Source organism: Haliaeetus albicilla, chromosome 24 (assembly GCF_947461875.1).
Source record: "Haliaeetus albicilla chromosome 24, bHalAlb1.1, whole genome shotgun sequence".
Classification (NCBI taxonomy): Eukaryota; Metazoa; Chordata; class Aves; order Accipitriformes; family Accipitridae; genus Haliaeetus; species Haliaeetus albicilla.
The window spans coordinates 8,749,820-8,767,271 of record NC_091506.1 but is presented as its reverse complement, the minus strand read 5'-3'; the positions used below and the strand labels follow the sequence as shown (position 1 = coordinate 8,767,271).

Here is a 17,452-nt window from a genome sequence, read left to right as displayed (position 1 = left end):
GGGAACATGCCTCGCCCAGAGCATCCCTTGGAGCACACTGACCTGTGCCGGTCCAGGGCTGCTCTGGGCATCGTGCTGGGGGGGCCTGGGAACGGCTGGAACCTGGCAGCTTCCAGGTAGGAGGGTTTTAGCCCCATGCCAGGCAGGGAAGCGTGGCACATGTTGGCATACCCTCTGCATGGCATCTGCAAGTTCATTTCTGTATTTTCACTCAAGCAACCCCGTCGAGTCTGATATTTGCTTTCCCATAATGTTTATTATGCCTTTGAGAGACATGTAGAAGAGCTAAATGATGAACAACCATTTCAGCAGCTTTGCTCTTTCAGCCCCATAAATAATGAATTCATCGGGGTGAGAAAACACATGCCCAGACACAAACACATGCAGAGCCTTGCGGAGGAAAGGGAATAAGCACGGAAGCTTGAGATCCAAATGCAGAGCCCTGTGCCAGTAAAATGGGAACTGCTTTTTGGAGTGAGAAAGTGTCAGAGCGTGGGTATGGAGTTAATTGCCTCAAGAGGAGACAAAAAGCAATTAGGAATGCAGGCAAGTGCTAGCTGAGGTTTGAAGTGATAGGTTGCTACCTGCTTGGCTTTTGGAGAGGGCCATTAATTTGAAGGGGATGTTTGTTTTATTGTCTGTAAGTCCTGTCTTTAATCATCAGCTGAAATAATTCGATTGTGACTCGGCTTCCGTGGTGGCTGGCTCCCCACAGCCCGATGAGGTGTACAAATATATTTTGAACCTGCTGGCCAGCTTCAGCTCGATGGGACAGGGTGGTATGGTTTCAAAGAGCCCGCATTTCTGGAAGCTCTGTAAAAGTAAATAAATAAACGAAACCCCACAATTCCCACACTGCTGAGAGTACTTGCAGAGGTAGCGTACGTGCAACTTCTTATAGACGCCAGAGAATCCACAGTGGAGAGGACTGGAAAGGCAGCCCCACGGGGCTTCCTTAGCCCCGGTGCTCACAAACAAGTCGCTGGATCGGGAGAAGCGAGGGTTGCGTGGTGTGGCGTTGCATCACGGAGCATGCCGCACGCAGGGCTAATGCGAGGGGAAGGGAAGAGCTGGTTTCTTCCACTTCGTTGGCAATTAAAACGGGCAAGCACAGTGGGGCGAGGTTTGGTGTGTGCTGGCAGAGTGTGTCAGCAGAGCCCCGCAGACCCAAGTCTAATCGGCTGAAATGCAGAGCTGCCAGTGCTAGCCAGGGGCTGGGGAGACCGCTGGGATTTAATGCTTCATGCTTTTCTTTGCTCTGATGTATTTTCCCCAATTTCCCAGTACCGCCAGCTCCTGCCTTCAAAAAAGCGCCTGCCTGCTCTTTTGATCAACAAATTGCACGTGGCTTGACAGCAACAGCCTCTGTCAGGGGCCACGTCTCCTCTTTGGCCGTGCGAGCGTGCATGAAGGAGCCAAACCTGCCGAATGCGAGGGGTGACAGGCTGATTGCCAGCGCTGCCGAGTCCTTATGGTGGTGGCGGAGCTGCAAGGCAGCTGGACGCCTTCATCCCTCCTCCTCTGCTGGGCTGGTGGTGGACCTCTGGCGTTTGCAAGGGCTCTTTCCCTGCTGATGCTCTTGGGTGCCTTTCCCAGGAAAGCTGAGGTCCAGCGGGAGGTTTGAGCCCAGCCGGTGTTGGGAGTCCCTGGGGGGGGATACTGGGCAGGGCAGCATGTGGGGTTTGCTGCTGGTGCCTGCAGGGCTGCCCAAAAACCAGATGTCTGCAAACCTGGGCTGCATTGGGAAGGTATGCGAGATGCACGTAGTTCACTTGGGTAACCTTAGCAATGTTTTGCTGGCTGGAGAATAGCATCTTTGTGATAACTCTGTGAAGTTCTTTTCTGGAAAAATAGCAAGGAAAAATATACTAGTTTGCAATTAGTCCTTCAAACGCAAGTGCTCCTGGACATCCAGCAGAGCACATAGGCAGCTCTTTGATTTATGAAACACTGAGACTTCAATTCTCTGATCCATCTTAGCTTGATTTGCCCTGATAAGAGCTAGGGCATTTTCATAAAGTTTGATCATCTGCTTATAGCCTTGTCTAAAATGTTTCACAAGTCGGTTCCCAAGATGAGATTATCTTTTATGGAGCTGGAAATTAGTTTGGGGAGGGCTGGACAATTCAATTTGGAGGCACTTCACCACTCAGTGGGTGGTGATGGGGGGGAAATTCATGCAGAGTTTAAAGATACTGAATTTCTGAGTTTAACTGTGGCTTGCGGTTCTCATGTTGGCATCAAAACCATAACTACTTGACTATTGCATAAATAGCCTACCAATCTGCATGCACTGATTTAGTTTCCCTTGAAACTCAGGCGATCTATGACAACTCTTGATCTGCTGTATTTTTCTCATTGATCTCTGAAGCAAGTGAAGCCTACGAGATCGTGCTGTCTGAGCTCCTTCCTTCTCCCCATAGATTTTGAACTTTGATAGCCTGTCTTAACCAAATTTGACTGGGGGCAAATACTGCATTGCTGTGGGTTCTGTTACCCTAGGTGCTGAGCAGAGACCTCTTAGTGCCTGCAGTGACTCACACCAAAGATGACAAATGGAAATGGGGGGAGAAGGGAAAGAGAGAGGCATTAGTAATTCCCAGGTTTGGGAGAAGTTCAGCCAGAGCTTCCCCCAGCAACTGTCAGTTCACTTCTCATCCCCCTTTATATATCTAGTGAGTGTAATGATGAAAGCTCAAATGTGAATGCAAATACAAGGTAATTTTGCAGAGCATCATTCCTATGAGTGCTGCAGTCATTACAGGCTGAAATAATAAAAGTAGGGAGATAATAGCAAAGAGGGAGGAAAACGGAGAGGCGTAAGCAAAAGAGAAAATAAGTTTTCAGCCGAGTTTTGCAAAGAAGCAGAGAGCTAATGAGTTGGAGCTCATCTAGGTGGCAGCAGCAGGCATTGCTTTTCCTACCAAGAGAGGTGATGTGTGTCTGGAGAATAAAAGAGAATTAAAAAGTTGCCTGATTAGTGCATGGGGCTAGAAAGAGCTACAGAAAAGGACTGGGAGTAGACTGGAACACCTGAGGTATCATGGATTTATATGTACTTCAGTTTATTCAGAATGAGTGCCTGATACTGGGCAGTTCATAAAACCAGGCTGCTTTATCTGTCTAATCCCTATCTGTCTTTATTTTTAAAATACTGTTTGGGTTGTGCAGTTTTGGTCCTGTTGCCGCTACAGAGCGGCCAGGGAAGGAGAACGAAGGTGACGGCAGAGGGTTTGCCCCAGCCTGGAGACCAACACCAAGACATGCCAGAGTTTGGGACCATCAGCTTGCCCACCCTGACCCCATTGCCTCCTGGCTGACAGGAGTAAATTTTGGCAGCTGTTAAGACTGAGCCACGGCCTTGGTGCGAGCGCAGGGTGCTGCCCCAGCTGCAGGCAGCACATGTGTAGGCAGAGCCCTCCTGCTCGGCTGCAGTACCCCAGACAGTCAAGGTGGACCACGGAGCTGGGAAAGGGCAAATAGCCCCCAGCATCCGCAGGAACAAGAGGCACCGTGTGGTTTTGGGCTTGTTTATCCTCTGCCCTCTCCCATGAGGTCAATCCCGGAGAACTGAGTGCCTGGGGGTGGCTGCAGCCTTTTGCCCCAGTGATGGTACCAAGCAAGGGGTATTTTGCATTTGATGTAGGCAGCTCCTTTGCCTTTTTTCTTTTCTTTTTTTTTTAATGAATCCTGGTCAAGGAAGCTAATAGAGCCAGCAGCTGTATAATTAGTGGGAGCAGGTCCCCGCGTTTGCACGGGGCATTTGTTAGCAAGCTTGTTGCAGGCTGAGCGCGCGGAGGTGCTCGCTTGGCTCGCTCTGCCCTCTTACTGCTGTGCCAGACGGAGACGTTGGTGAAGACAGACACAGGTGGGCTGCTTAGCGTGATGGAAAATAATTAGGAGAGCATTAGTTTTAGGTTGAAATAAATGGGTTGTCCAGCTGTAGCTGCTGTAGAGAGGAAGTTGAATGTTAATTAGATGCCACTAGTAATTATGGTGATTATGTATTTTTTGAGTGGCTGTTGGGAATAGCTCAATTCACATCCAGAGGGTAACGTGAATGACATTTCTAATCACTTTAAGGAAGAGGGAAGGTACTATTTTTTTAAGGAAAAAAACCCCAACAAAACCACAAGGACAATTACAGTAAAACAAAGCTACAGTAGGATGCAAAAAACTGTAAATGGTTTGATGTAACTGCTCAGGAAAAATGAGTGTTAGTTGAAGTAAGAGAAAATGCTTTGTGTCTGGTGCAAGAAATACATCCTGCTTTTCTACATAGGAAAAATAGACTGTGGCAGAGATGGGACCTATGCTTGTTCTTCCACCTCCTGGTGCATTTTTTCAACTGTGAGACAAGCCGTCCTCTTGAAAATAACTCTGAATTTATTTTGCTGACTTTCAGGCCTGTCTGATGCTTCTCTCCCCCTCCTTACACAGATAAACAATGATGATGCCAGTAAAATTCATGGAAGTAGCGATTTTGTAAGAGACTATGACCTTATATTATTTGCATACAGTCAATTTTAATATTTAGACCAGAAATTAATTTTACAGCCTTGTGCATACACAGGGCTACTCTGAAACAGTTGTTCCATGCATATTTATGTAGGCATTGTGATAAAACAAATGCCCACATGTGAATCTATTCAAGAATAGCTGTTGTGCTCTAAATTCAATTTTTCTTTCAGTTGTAGATCAAACCTCTCACTTATACCCACTAGTTAAGAACTGAACTCATTAACATGCCACCCACTGTGTCTGATAACCTAACACCTTCGATCTCAGACAGTCTCAGTTCAAATTCACTCAGCATTATTTGTCAAGATTATTTGTAGAATAAATTTGCATAAATTCCCAACAAGCATGTACTGGACACCCAGACTTTTGTGCAATACTTCACTGGAAATGACTGAGTCAGACCCAATAGGTGAGAGCTTGCATGCACTGTGCAAGAGCGTTGTCTTCCGTGCAAACCCACTAAGTGCTCCTGGGGGTTCCTCACTTAAAGGACTAATAACAAACACTTGAATCTTATACATATGAAAATGTGCAAAAGCCCAGGGACAATGAGCTGATTTGCACAGAAACCCTCTGATGGTTGGACAAGGACAGTCTTCTGCGATCCACAGGGAATGTCCACCTAAAGCACTCGTGTGGCTGCCTAACATGAAACTTAAGAAATAGAACCGTAGAATCATTTAGGTTGGAAAAGACCCTTAAGATCATCGAGTCCAACCATTAATCTAGCACTGCCAAGTCCACTCCTAAAGCATGTCCCTAGGCACCACATCTACATGTCTTCTAAATACCTCCAGGGATGGTGACTCAACCACTTCCCTGGGCAGCCTGTTCCAGTGCTTTCAGTGAAGATGCACCATTCCCCTTCGTTCACAGGGGAAACACAGTACCTTAGCACCTGACCTTCCTGAAGCTGATGTTCAGAAGACCCCTGATCATGATGATTCAGGTAAGATATTATCTGGTTTTTGCATCAGCTATGTTACGTGCTCTGAGGGGCATAACTGATTTTTCTGAGCATTAGGACCATACAAGATACCCTCATGACATTCAATGGTCAGCATGTCTTGGACAGAACTAAACAGGTATCCCGAACAGTGGCAGGGCTAACTTCTTGGTCTTGCACTGCACTGTCTGCCTGGACATCAATTAGAGAGGTGTAATCTTTCACCAAATGGCCAACCCCTTACCTTCCTCCAGCTTTTTTCTCCGTGTGGAAGTTCTTTGGTGGTCCCTGGTCTGTTATATGGGACCACCTACTCCTTTGGGTGTGACTAGAAGTGCATCCATCACAGGGCCAAAGGGCAAGTGTCCTGCATCACGAGATGGATGCATGTGGTCAACTCCCGTCCCTTGCACCCATGCACACGGGCCATGTCTGTCGCCTGGTGTGTGCCCATCAGAAGCAGCTGTGTTTTGCTCCCATAATGGAGGTAGTTGTGTGGCAGGGGAAGGATTGCAGATGTGAGGGAGCTGGAGCAGTGGGGGTTTGATTGCTGGAGCAGTGGGGTGCCCCACATCTGGGAACAAGCCTTGGGCTAACACCTGGCTGAAAACTTTTGGTGGGTTGGATGCACCCAGAGGCACAAGATTTGCCAAAGGAAAGTCTCCCCTCAACTGCAAACACAACAGCCCTTGCATTCCTTAATTACTTCCATCTAGGAAAGTTGATGGCCTCTTTGATTCAACTATGTTAAATGAAAAGTAGGTGGCAAGATGAATGCTTTGCTTTTGCATCTAAAATCCCACCACTAATTAGATGTTATCGAAGCAGCAATGCACTTTTCCTTTTTTCTCTGGCCAACCAGTCAGTTGAAACATGTTTTCACCCTTTCATCTATAGTACTTAAATCTGGGGAATAGTGAGACCCAGCATGCGTTTTCTTACATGCTCAGACCACTGTGCAAGTTTGAAAGTTGGGCTGGCCTTGATTTACCTGGTGCTTACACAGCCTGTGCTCTCCTCTTCCAGATTCCTCCTGAAGAATCTGCTGCTGGTTGATGGGAAGTTGCCGAAACACTTTGTGCCACATCGGGAAGAGCACAGGGTAGCCTGGGACTCTTGTCCCTCTTCTTTGAGGATGACGAGTTGACAAGTCTAAATGGGCACACCACAAGCAGTAGAGTCTGGGGGAGATGGAAGATCAGGAGCCCCCGGCAGCATTTGAGACTTTGAAGAATCGATCCTGAAGGACATTCATCTAGATATTAAGGCCTGTGTTTATAAGTGATTGCTTTGCCATGCTCTCCTTGAGGACGTGGCTGAGCATCCAAAGAGGGGGTATGTGCGGTCACCTCCAGCGGAGGCAGGCTGGCTCATGCCACCCTATGTGTTCTGGTGCTCTGAGCTTCTCTGCATGCTGTGCCATCAAAACCACTTGTTCCCGTAGGAACTTTTGGTGCCCCTGTGTCTGGCAGCTTCAGTTTTCCTTGTTTGCCTTTTACTCTTCTCCTTTCGTCCTGTACTTGGACACAGGGATAGTTCTCAGTCAAGCTGGTGGGTTTGCTTCAGCCCTGATATGTTGGTGCTCCCCCCTTCACCCTTTCGATGTCTAGCACAGATTTGGAGGCTGTGGGCTCTGCTTGCTGGCCGGGGACTGGCAGCTCAGTGACAGAGCCATCGCCAGGGGTAACTTTGGCTATAACGCAGTTTCTCTGGGTCTCTGCAGCTTTCCGGGTGAGGAGGTCCATCAGCCTGCGGGTTCATTTGCGCAAACACCACGGGTGAGAAAACGAGCGCTGCGTCAGGCCATATTTATTTGAAATCTGTGGGGCTGCTGAGAGCTGTGTCAGCCGAGGCAGTCCCGCAGGCCCTGCTGGCTCCAGGGGTGTCTTTCTTGCAGTCTTGCTGTCTGCAAGCCGTGAGGACCACCTCCTGGGAAGCAGTCACACACAGAGTTGAGGCTCCTGGGGAGACATCCCCCCCTCTGCCTAAGCCCCAGCCCCTGGGAACACCAGGGCTCTCCAGGCTGGGCTTGCTGGGAGCTCTCCTGGTTTGCCCGAGAGCATCGTGGTGCTGCTTGGCAGCCCGGGCAGTGGCATAAATGATTTTTGCATCATCTTGTCTCAAACAGTAAAGTGAATACGGCGATGGAGGGAGGAAGGAGTAATGCAGCTCAGGGAAGAGCTCTGTTCCCGCAGATGGTTGCACTGGGCACACTCAAGCTCTCACAGTGCACACGGGGTTTTTTAACCCTGGGATCCCTCTTGAGTGCTGGTAAGGGTGTCTCAGGCTTGCGTGGGAAGCAAGAGTTTGTGTGTGGCTGCAAAGCATTGTGCTGGGGCTGGTGCCTCCTTGCTGTGGGGTGGGGGAGAAGGTGAGCGGTTTGGTTTTGTTTGTTTTTTTTCCTGCACAGATTTTTAAACTGCTTCTCTGCTTTTCCCACTTCTGGATTAATGGACACTGCTGCCGTCCATCCTGAGGATGGCTCCAGCTGCAGACCATGAAGGAAGGTTGCAGTACTGCAGCGTGGTGCGGTATCATCTGCCTGTGGCTGTAATAGGCAGGGTGGTGGCTCTTCCAGGAGGAAAGCCACCTCAGCTGAAGCAGTCTCCTGTGATTCCCCCACGGACCCAGCGGTGCAGCGAATGTGCTGGTGCGCTTCGTGCTGTCGGGCTGTATGCATCAGTTGCAGCAAAGCGAGGGGCCGTTCCAGCCGTGGCTGAGCAGGGTAGAGGCAAGTGGGATGAGTTCCAGAGCTGGTCCAGGTGCGTGCAGAGCCCTGGCTCTGGCTCCCTCCTGGCATGGGCACCCTGGGCCCTCACCCTGGGACATCACTTTGGGAAACATGTTGTTTCCCATCCGTTCCTCGCCAGCTCTCAGCAGTTTCTGTGCGTGCCCACCAGAGAGCAACGCTGGCACAGGGTTGTTGTCTCCAGAGACGGAGACGGTAGGTCTGGGTGCGAGGCTAAATCCATCTTACCTCGCCCCTTCCAGCCCTGTCACCTCGTCCCAAACCGGAGCTGAGCGGTGGGTTTGGCCCCACTGTGCACGCTGCGTTCTGGGCAAGAGGAACATCCCGCCAGGCAGGGAGGACGTGCTGCCCTGTGAAACCCTGACCAGAGACCCTGCCTGGGTCTGCAGCAAATCCACTGTCTTCTCCAGGGAAGGACCATGCCGGGCATTAGCAAGGAGCATCAGTCCAATGCCCAGGGAGCAAGCAAGAGCTTACAGAACTCGGATGGGTAAAAATCTGGTGGTTTATGCGGTCTCCTGAGTAAATGCCCAGACAAATTGTGCTCATCTCATAGAATCCTGGAATCTTTTAGGCTGGAAGACAGACTCCAACAGTTATCTCGGTGGATGTCTTTGGTGCTTGAACATGTAGTTGGGTGCCTCGCTGTGGTTTTGTATGTGAGATACCATCCTAGTGCTTGGTGTTTGGGGAAGGAAGAAACCCGTGCTTTTCATGCATCCAGGCTTTGCAAGTGTCAGCTGAACTTCAGCGCTGGCCCAAAGTCCCAGGGTAGGCAGTCACATCTGGGCTTAGCTGTGGGGCTCAGCTATGCAACATCAAGTATTTTACCTGAGCTGCTTGGGTCAGGAGGGAGAGACAGACAGGATTTATCTTGTCCGGCACAGACACACAGTACAGGGCGACCGAATCGCCTGCTGGAAGGACCCATCCCTCTCCCCTGTGCTTTGCTTGAGCCGGAGGAGCAGCGTTCCTCCATGTGTCCGTGGTGGCTGCAACGGTTCGTGGCACCGCTGAGCTGCAGCCCCGGTACTTGCAGAAATGGGCTTTGAAAGAAAGCTGAGGGAAGAAACAACTCCTTGCTATTTTTATCCTTGCACCAGCCCCCAGGGATTTCGATTGACAGGATTAGTTATGAAGCCAATATTATGAGTTTAACTATGAGTCAAATAACACAACTTCTGTGGGAAGCAGACTAAAAGAGGCAATTATACAGTAGTTTAATAACAGCGCTCTGCTGGCTGGGTAGCTGAAAACTTACAGTTGACAATAATTAGATTTTTTCATTCTTCCTGTTAAATAGCTATAAAAATTACAATAGAAATTAATCTGATTCTCTTTTATTCCATGCTGTTTTCATCATCCAGTCCATGCCCGTTTGGCCTTCAGATGATTATTTTATATGGTTTTGGTGCCTGGTGTTTAACACATGCAGAAACAGGACTTAACGTTGAAAAATGCAGAAAGCACTAAGAATAAGGGGGTGGCAGTAACACTCTTCTGAGCATCAGAAATCTAGGTGATGCTTGGATGGACAGTGAGGGCTTTCCAAATTGACTCACCCTGCATAACAGCTGGACTTCGCCACAGGAGTTATTCCAAATCATTTAGAATTACAGTAAAAATGAGATGTTAGAAATTAAGCAGTCTTTTGCCTGCCTGTTACTATAAAGTGCCATGTGTAGATAAACCGGAGGGAGGGAGGGAGGTGCTGTGGTGCATCAATCTGTACGCTGGTTGCTTTCTGCCCTCACCTCCCTTTTGGGATGGGATGGGAGTCGATGCAGTGATGTGGTTTGGGGCTTCGCTCCCACCTCGGGCGCTGTGCTGGGATGGCCGCATGAGTGGTGGGGGGGTATTTGTCAGCTGGCAAAGAGCTGGACTTGTACTAGTTCAGGCAAGAACCTGCGTGGTCCCTCAGGTCTGCAGGGCGTCTTCTCTTCCCAGTCTTTGCTGCTCCTCTGCAGCCCGCAGTGCTGCGATGGGCACCGATGTGCCAGCAGGCTGGGGCTGTACAGGCATCTCATCTCCCCGTCGTTTACATCCCAAGTGACGCTTACTTGTCAGCTGCCTTCCTTTCAAGCACTGTCCTTTTCTTTTTTTGTGTCTAGACAGCAGTAAGTTTTCTCTTATGCCATAAGAAGTTGAATTACCTTAGCAACTGTGTATTTCCAAACTTGCAGGGTAAAACTTGATGAGCCAGCAAATGTGTGGCATTTTGGCTGCTTATGATCATAGCTTGAAAGCGCTATGCAGCACAAAGGAAAGAGCTCTCAGGTTTGCGCTTATCGTTGAAAGCTCAGGATGTGATATTTGCTTGGAGGCTGAAAGTATTCTTTGCCTTGCTCTCCTTTACTTTATAATGTAAAAGAGCCAGGTATGATAAATGATATCCTCGTCCTGATGTTGTAAAGGGGATTGTGAGGTGGTGTTTTGCAGCTCCAGTGCCTGGTGGGATCTCTGACACATGCAATAAATATGCTCTGCAGTAGCACACCTGACCTCACAGCAGAGCACGTCTCTTATTTTCTTTCTTTTCCTCTGCCGTGGTAGGAACATCACAGTTCAACTTCACACTTGTATTTTAGTTTTAAAACACTCTCGAGATGCTCAGAGCCATTAGCAGGGCAAAGGCTACCTCCAGGTATGCTGCTACCCTATTTGCTTCCACTTGTCGACAGAAATACGCTGTGCTTTTGGCAGATGAAAATGCTCCAGATGGTATTGGGAAAAGTGCAAATGAAAGATTTCATTCCAGCCCTTCCTCACTTTAATAAAATCCTGTTCATCTCTTTGGTAGTGCCTTTTTTTTTTTTTTTTCAGGGGCTTTTAAAAACGTATCCCTTCTTCTTTCTCTTACCCCTAACTCTGAGCTTGTGACCTTCAGCTCATCCCTGTGTCATTGGAAGGCGTGCTGCGGTCTGCCATTCAACGCACGTGCCTTCCAACACGTCATTCCGGTGCTGAGATCATAGTCTGCAAAAACTGGATATAATCCATTAATCAGGTTGTCCAACTGTCTCTGTGTGGGGCCGGTTGCCAGGTTTGGGCCAGGCGGACAAGGTAGCAAGCGGTTCACGGGGTCTCGGCACCCGGCCATGCACTGGTGTGGTGCAGACCTTCGGTGCACGCAGAGACAAATATTCCCTCGTGCCCTGGGATCCCACTACCCACAGCGTAACTGCAGCAGGGGCAGCATGTGGCTTGAAATGCCCCGTGCTGCTCTTGGGCTTTGCCTGCTGCCCAGGCAGGCACCGTCCTCGTCCTGCAAAGCCATGGTAGAAGAGCAGGGAGGTTGAAAGGAATCACCCTCTGGGGGTGATCCAACCCATGGGGCACTACCTGGACCTAAATTTGGCTTGGGAGGATGATGGCGAGGAGAGCTGTCATCTCCCCCATTAGCTCTAGCTGGAATGGTACGGTGTGTGTGTTCCCCATCGTGTGCTGTCCCGATGCTCGTGCAGTGCCCGAGTCACCAGCCTGCATTAGCTTATTCCAGCACGTTTCCTTGTTACAGAATTAGATCCATTTTGCAAATTGCTGCTGCGCTAGTAATTGAATTGAAGGGTGGTTTTTTGTTGTTTTTCTTTTTTGTTGGGGGTTTTTTTTTCTTTTTTCCCTGGAGTAAATCAGGAATAAGTCAACAGAATCAAGCCCTTAGTGCTTTTAGCAACATGCTCATTTAAATTGGATGCAAGAGGGTGTCTGTGTTTACATTTGGCCTGCCAAGAATCTCTGTTTCAGAAACTGGCTTACATAATATGTCAAAATTGGTTTACTCATTAGCATTGCAAACTGCGTGAAACAAGCCACAGATTGATAAACTCGCAGCAATATTTGCATCCAGAGCCGAACGGCACAGGGGGAGGGGAGGTTCATTAGGAAACGTTCCATTTCCACGAGAAAAACAAATGGTTTCCAGTTACGTATCTCAGACTTCGTTAATTTTCTGTCTTCCTAAATTTAAATAAAGATTGAGAGGGAAATGTGAAAGTCTCTGTTGGCAAACAGGCAGCCTATCTTAATATTTCCTGGGCTGGCGGGTTATTTGCAGCGGCGGCTCAGGTTGGCCAGTTCTCCTCTCGCCAGCCAGGGCTGCAGCCCCTCTGCCAGGCTCCAGCCTGCTCACACAGCCACTGCTGCCTTGATCGATGTTTTCTCTACAGCACAGGTGGGATGGAGGCTCTGATATTATTCATTAGCTCCTCCAAATGTGGAGTGGGCACAGATGTAGTAGTGTGGTCCAAAGGGCCCGTGGCGGTGCTGCCTGCTCCTGCCTTCGCCTGGCCAGGGCGAGCGTGGGTGCGATGCAGCCTTGGGCAGAGCTGAGGACCATGGTGCTGAAAAAACTCACTCCAGCTCAGGTCCTCCATGGCAAGACCAATAAAACTTCATCTCCACCATACAGTGAGTGATTTTACAGGCATCTGTAAATCTTCACACACACACGCGAGCATGAACAGGGCTTGCGGGCTAACATGAGCCGCTATGTTAAGAGTAAAGCAGCAAAGCCATGAAAGGGTCCAAGTGTAACCAGTGCTTTTGGGCTCCCGCTATGTGGGCTTTAGGTACCCTGCGGTGGGCTGCGGGAAGAGACAGCAAAGCGTGGTGGGGAGGCAGACGAGCAGCCCCATCTCATGCTGTCCTCGTGCAAATGCTTTCCCTGACTACTGTACCCGAGGAGGAGAAGTCTCTCCCCAGGCTACAGCCCTCGCCGTTCCTGGTGTCACCGCATCCCTTTTACCTGCATTGGCCCTGAATCTCCTACAGGCGGGGATTAAATCTCTTCAGACCCTGAGTGATGTGGCAAAGCTGGCGGAAATCTGCTGGATGCGTACAGCTTTTCAGTAGTATCTAAAGGAGTTTGGAGCTTAAATCCTGTGAAGCTTTTTAGTTTGCTTTGAAACTCCCAACTTAAAAATCAAAAGTGAAAAGCTCTGATACAGCGCAGAGGGAGACGTGGCATAACAGCGCTGGCATTGACAGCGGCTGTTTTCATGCTTGGTGATGTTGAGTGGCCCATCCAGTATTTCAGACGAATTTTTGAAAAGGAATCTAATAAAGCTGAAGAAAGCACCAGCCTGCAGTGCTGCAGGGTCCGCCGCAACCCGACAAGTGTTTTGCCTTGTCAGCAAACACCGACACATCCACTTTCAGCAATGATAGACCTGATCCACAGCATTCATGGTATGTCACCAGTTCGAAAAAAAAAGAAAGCAGGCTTTGATGTCCTTATGCTGTAAAGCCCCTGTTGCAGTGTTGTTTGAAGGAGGTGTGTGACAGGACAGGTCATCGCCTGCTGCAATTCATTGTGCTCTGGCTAAAACTGCATTCTGCACCCCCACATCCTGCACAGGTGCCCAAGTAGGCACAGATTTTAGAGGGCTGAGACACAGCAGCTCCCAGAAGTGCTTCTGGAAAACTATTTTAATGGATGTTTTTCAAAGTTTTCAGAAGACTTTAGTGAGTTTAAGTAACAGCAGTTTAGCTGTGGGAAGGGAAAATAAAATTATCTCACTGGAAAATGAAAATGAGAGGTGTTTGCATTTCACTTACTGTCACACCTTGCAGTGAGAAGCTGGTCACCATGAGATACAGCGAGTTTCAGTGCCAGCTGGAGAGCTGAATGCATGCAATGAAAAAGGCCAGGAGCAATGAGATGTATCAGCTGAGGAGCTCAGGCAGGCTGAGCATCCTCCTGCCATCCTCCACCAATGTGTGGGAGCAACCCAGGCGCCCGCGGGTTGAAGAAGAGCTCTCCCAGAGGTGTTGGGAGAGCCAGCATCACCCCTTGTGCTGATGCAGTGGGTGGTAAGTTTTGTGTGGTCTTCGGTCACCTTTGCCCGTTGCTGGCTTTTGGTTCGTGGTTCTCTTTGGGTCCGTGTTATTCCTACAAAACCTCCTCCACGCCTTGTCTGGGCTGCTCTGTCTTCTGTAGAGATGGCAAGGAAGAAGGAGTGAGATGTGTTAGCCCTGTCCTCGGGGGGGACGGCGTGTTGGCCAACGCTAACCAGGTGAATGCTGAGACGCTACTGCAGCTGGTGTGGTGTGAGCGTGGCTGCAAAGCGCAACTCCTGCGTGGATAAAGCATCAAAGGACTGCGCACGGTGCAGTGGGAGGCAAATGCTGCCCAGCTCTGCAGACCAGAGGTGCTGAGTTGTTCAATCTTTGTGGCTGGGACTCGGGCAGTGTGCACGGTAGCTGGCAAATGCTTTCACGTCTGTTAAAATGCACCGAGCAGCAGAGCAGTGCTTCAGCCTGGAGAACTCTCTCAGCACCGCGATGTCTCCTCGTTATAGCATCAGCCGGCATCAGGCTGTATCTGTTGGAAAAGTGGGGCCACATCATCAGCAATGACATGTCAGCGTGGCAATGTGGGTCCTGCTCGTGGGAAAGGGGCCTGGGAGGTTCAGTGCTCATAGAGGACTGTCGGAGTCTCCTCTGTGCCTGGATTGTGCTAGAAGCGCCAGCCGCGAACAGATAAATTGAATTATCAGATTAGTTCAGGTCTCCTTGGTTTTGTCTTCAGAATTTTCCCTGTGAATTCCAGCTCTTCTTGCACAATGTAAATCCGAAGCCACTGGGGAAAAGCAATTGTGCTCCAATTTTGCTGCGTAGAGAACTGTTGTCACCCAGCAGGTGTTTCTGTATACCAGCATGTAACTTCTGTCTCCAAATAAAAGAGAAAGTTCACCTTGTGTCTCATCCGTTCAGTCACATGCATTCGAAAATATTTGGTGCAGTGTGTAGAAAAGAGAGCAGAGCAGTGATAAACCCAGGCCTGATAAATAAATAGCATAGAGCGTGATTCACAGTCTCGGTTACACCAAAGAGCGCTGGGGCGATGGGCTGGTGATGACGAAGGCTCACAGGGTACGCACAGAGCCAGGCGCCTTCCGAGGGGGATCCGTGGATCCATTCTGTGCTCTTAAAATCCTGAACGCAGAGCGGAGACACAGGACCAGCCCCTGGTCCTCCTCTCGTTGGGAGGTTTGCAGTGACAGGGTGTGGGGTTTTGTGTCTTTGTACAGCTGTGGGGGGCAAGCAAATGGGACAGCTTTCCAAAGGAGCGGCACGCGTTTGCCACTGATGCGTCCTGTTCGCAAGCAGGTGCCTCTATGTTGGAGGCAATGAGCTTGCCTCCTGCTACCTCCTCCGCCTTCCAACACACACAGGGGTACAGCAAAAGTTTTGTTTGGGTAGATTAATAGCCCAGAAATTTTCCTTTTTAGCGCAAGGGAACCCATGGGTTTCCCATAGGTTTTTCTTTGGTATGCAAAAAAGAGCAAAAGCTCAAGTTCCAGGAAGATGCTTTGGAGGTCTGGTCCTATGCAAGCACAGGAGGAGCTCAGCGCACGTTAAAGTATGGAAGACCTGAGAGGTCTTTCCCCCTTTCTGGATGGCTCCTTGCTGCAGCTGCGGGGCAGCTTTCTGAGATGCAGTGAAAGACATCTCAAAATATAACAGAGAGCCCAAAAAGCCCCCAACCCCAGCAATGAAAAAGCACTGCTCCGATGACAGTCTGTAAGTGTCAGAGCTTTGGGGGATCTTTAAGCTTAGTACAACTTTAGCCCAGAATTGTGAACTGTTGCTGTCCTATAGAGCACGCACGAGGACTAAAGCGATGCTGCATTAGCAGAGAGGAAGGGGTTGCATCTCCCAGCCCGCTGTGGTGGTACCTGCACCACAACAAAGCAATCAGCCTCTCACCGAGGAGAAAGTATTCGCTTTCTCTACTTAGGCTGTGCGTAGTCATTGTCTAATAATGTGAGCATTTTGCCAACTCTCTGCAAATAAGGCTGAGGCTGCTGCCTGATTGGTATATCATCTCACTTTCTCTCGGCATTGATTTTCTTGCTCTCCTTATTTGCTTCATAAAAAGCGAGGCAAGGAGCTGGTGCTCACTCGCTCCCTCTCCCTCCCTCCCTCCCTCTCCCTCTCTCTCTCTCTCTCTCCTGTGAGAAGCTTTTGGGAGCCTTTATTTTTAGTATGAGACAAACCTTGCTTTATTTCAGGAGACGCAAGTTGGATTATAAATCCTTTTGTAAATGTGTATGGTGATATTTGCTCCGGTAAGTTATATGCATCTCTATTTATTTGTGTAACTGTACTGTCTGGGGGAGAAGTGGGGTTTTACAGGAATCGTGAAGCCCACAAAATTGTTTTTAGGTTTGGTTTCTTTGTACTGTCATGCTGAGCCCAACTGTTCCATGGTTTTTAGATACCTTGAAATATTTTCAGTTTGTATTTTGCTTTGCAGAGGGGGGTACCTGCTTTGAAAACTTGTTTTGCACTTCATTTTACGGCAGAATCGTGGAGAGTGAGGATTAAAGGGTAAAGGAATTCTGACTTACTGTGTTCCTTCTGGCATTTTAAATCAAAGATGCCTTAAAAATAATGCAGCAATATTTGATATAAAGAAAATCAGTAAGAGCTATTTAATATTGATCAAGCTGAAGTATGAATATCTGACTGCATATTACCTTAGAAAGATCAATCTAAAGTATGAGAGGTTGGCAGCAACATGCTCCTCATCAAAATGTATTAATGAAATAAAGAAAATCTTTAAAGTAATTAAAAAGCAGCTTGCTTTTCAGAGTCTAACATCATTAATACAGGTCAATAGACTGTTGCTCTGACTTTCTGCTCCCTGCCTCTGCTTTGTACAGCTCAGCAACCTCATTTCTCAGCGCTCTCGGCTAACTTGGAGACCTCTTTGTTACCTGTAAATAACAGCGAGGTGCAGTTATTTATCTTTCCCCATCATAGCTCCGGGTGTGCTTTCCAGGCAGTACAAGACAGTGATTGTAATAGTACGGCTGAGGAAAACAAGATGTATAGCTGTAATACTTTTGGACTACATAATAAATACTTGAATTTGCAGCATTATATTGATTAATTTATTGGCACTTTGATTCTTTCACACTTGAATCGTATCCATGGGAGTCGATCGCTTTGGTGTTTCAGAAGTCTTTAAAAACTCCAGTTGTAGCACAAGCTGGAGCTGCTGTGAGAACATGCTTGAGTATATACCTGCTCAGAAAATCAACATATTAGACCCAGAATAATCTGCCTACTCTCATGATACCAGGGTATGCTAATAGATATATGAAGTGCACTTTAATAAGGTGTTAGAAGGCTGTAACTGGAGAAGGTAAGGATGTTGTGCCTGCCAGTCCAAGCTAAACTCTTCCAGAGAGAAATTTCAGATTACCAATAACTGCTTAGTCATTTGG

General features: G+C 48.6%; 1 protein-coding gene across 2 annotated transcripts in view; it reads left to right on the top strand.

Moving 5' to 3' along the window:
- The window catches only part of SYNPR (synaptoporin), a 111,914-nt gene that overhangs the window by 50,148 nt on the left and 44,314 nt on the right, over positions 1 to 17,452 (top strand). Inside the window, exon 1 of one of the 2 annotated variants that reach the window (XM_069811958.1) lies at positions 16,106 to 16,288. The exons of the other annotated variant lie outside the window; for it this stretch is intronic. Coding sequence (XP_069668059.1) covers positions 16,265 to 16,288 — 24 coding nt within the window. The 5' untranslated portion in view covers positions 16,106 to 16,264. Of the gene's footprint in view, positions 1 to 16,105; positions 16,289 to 17,452 lie in introns of those variants that run through there. 2 annotated transcript variants of the gene reach the window in all.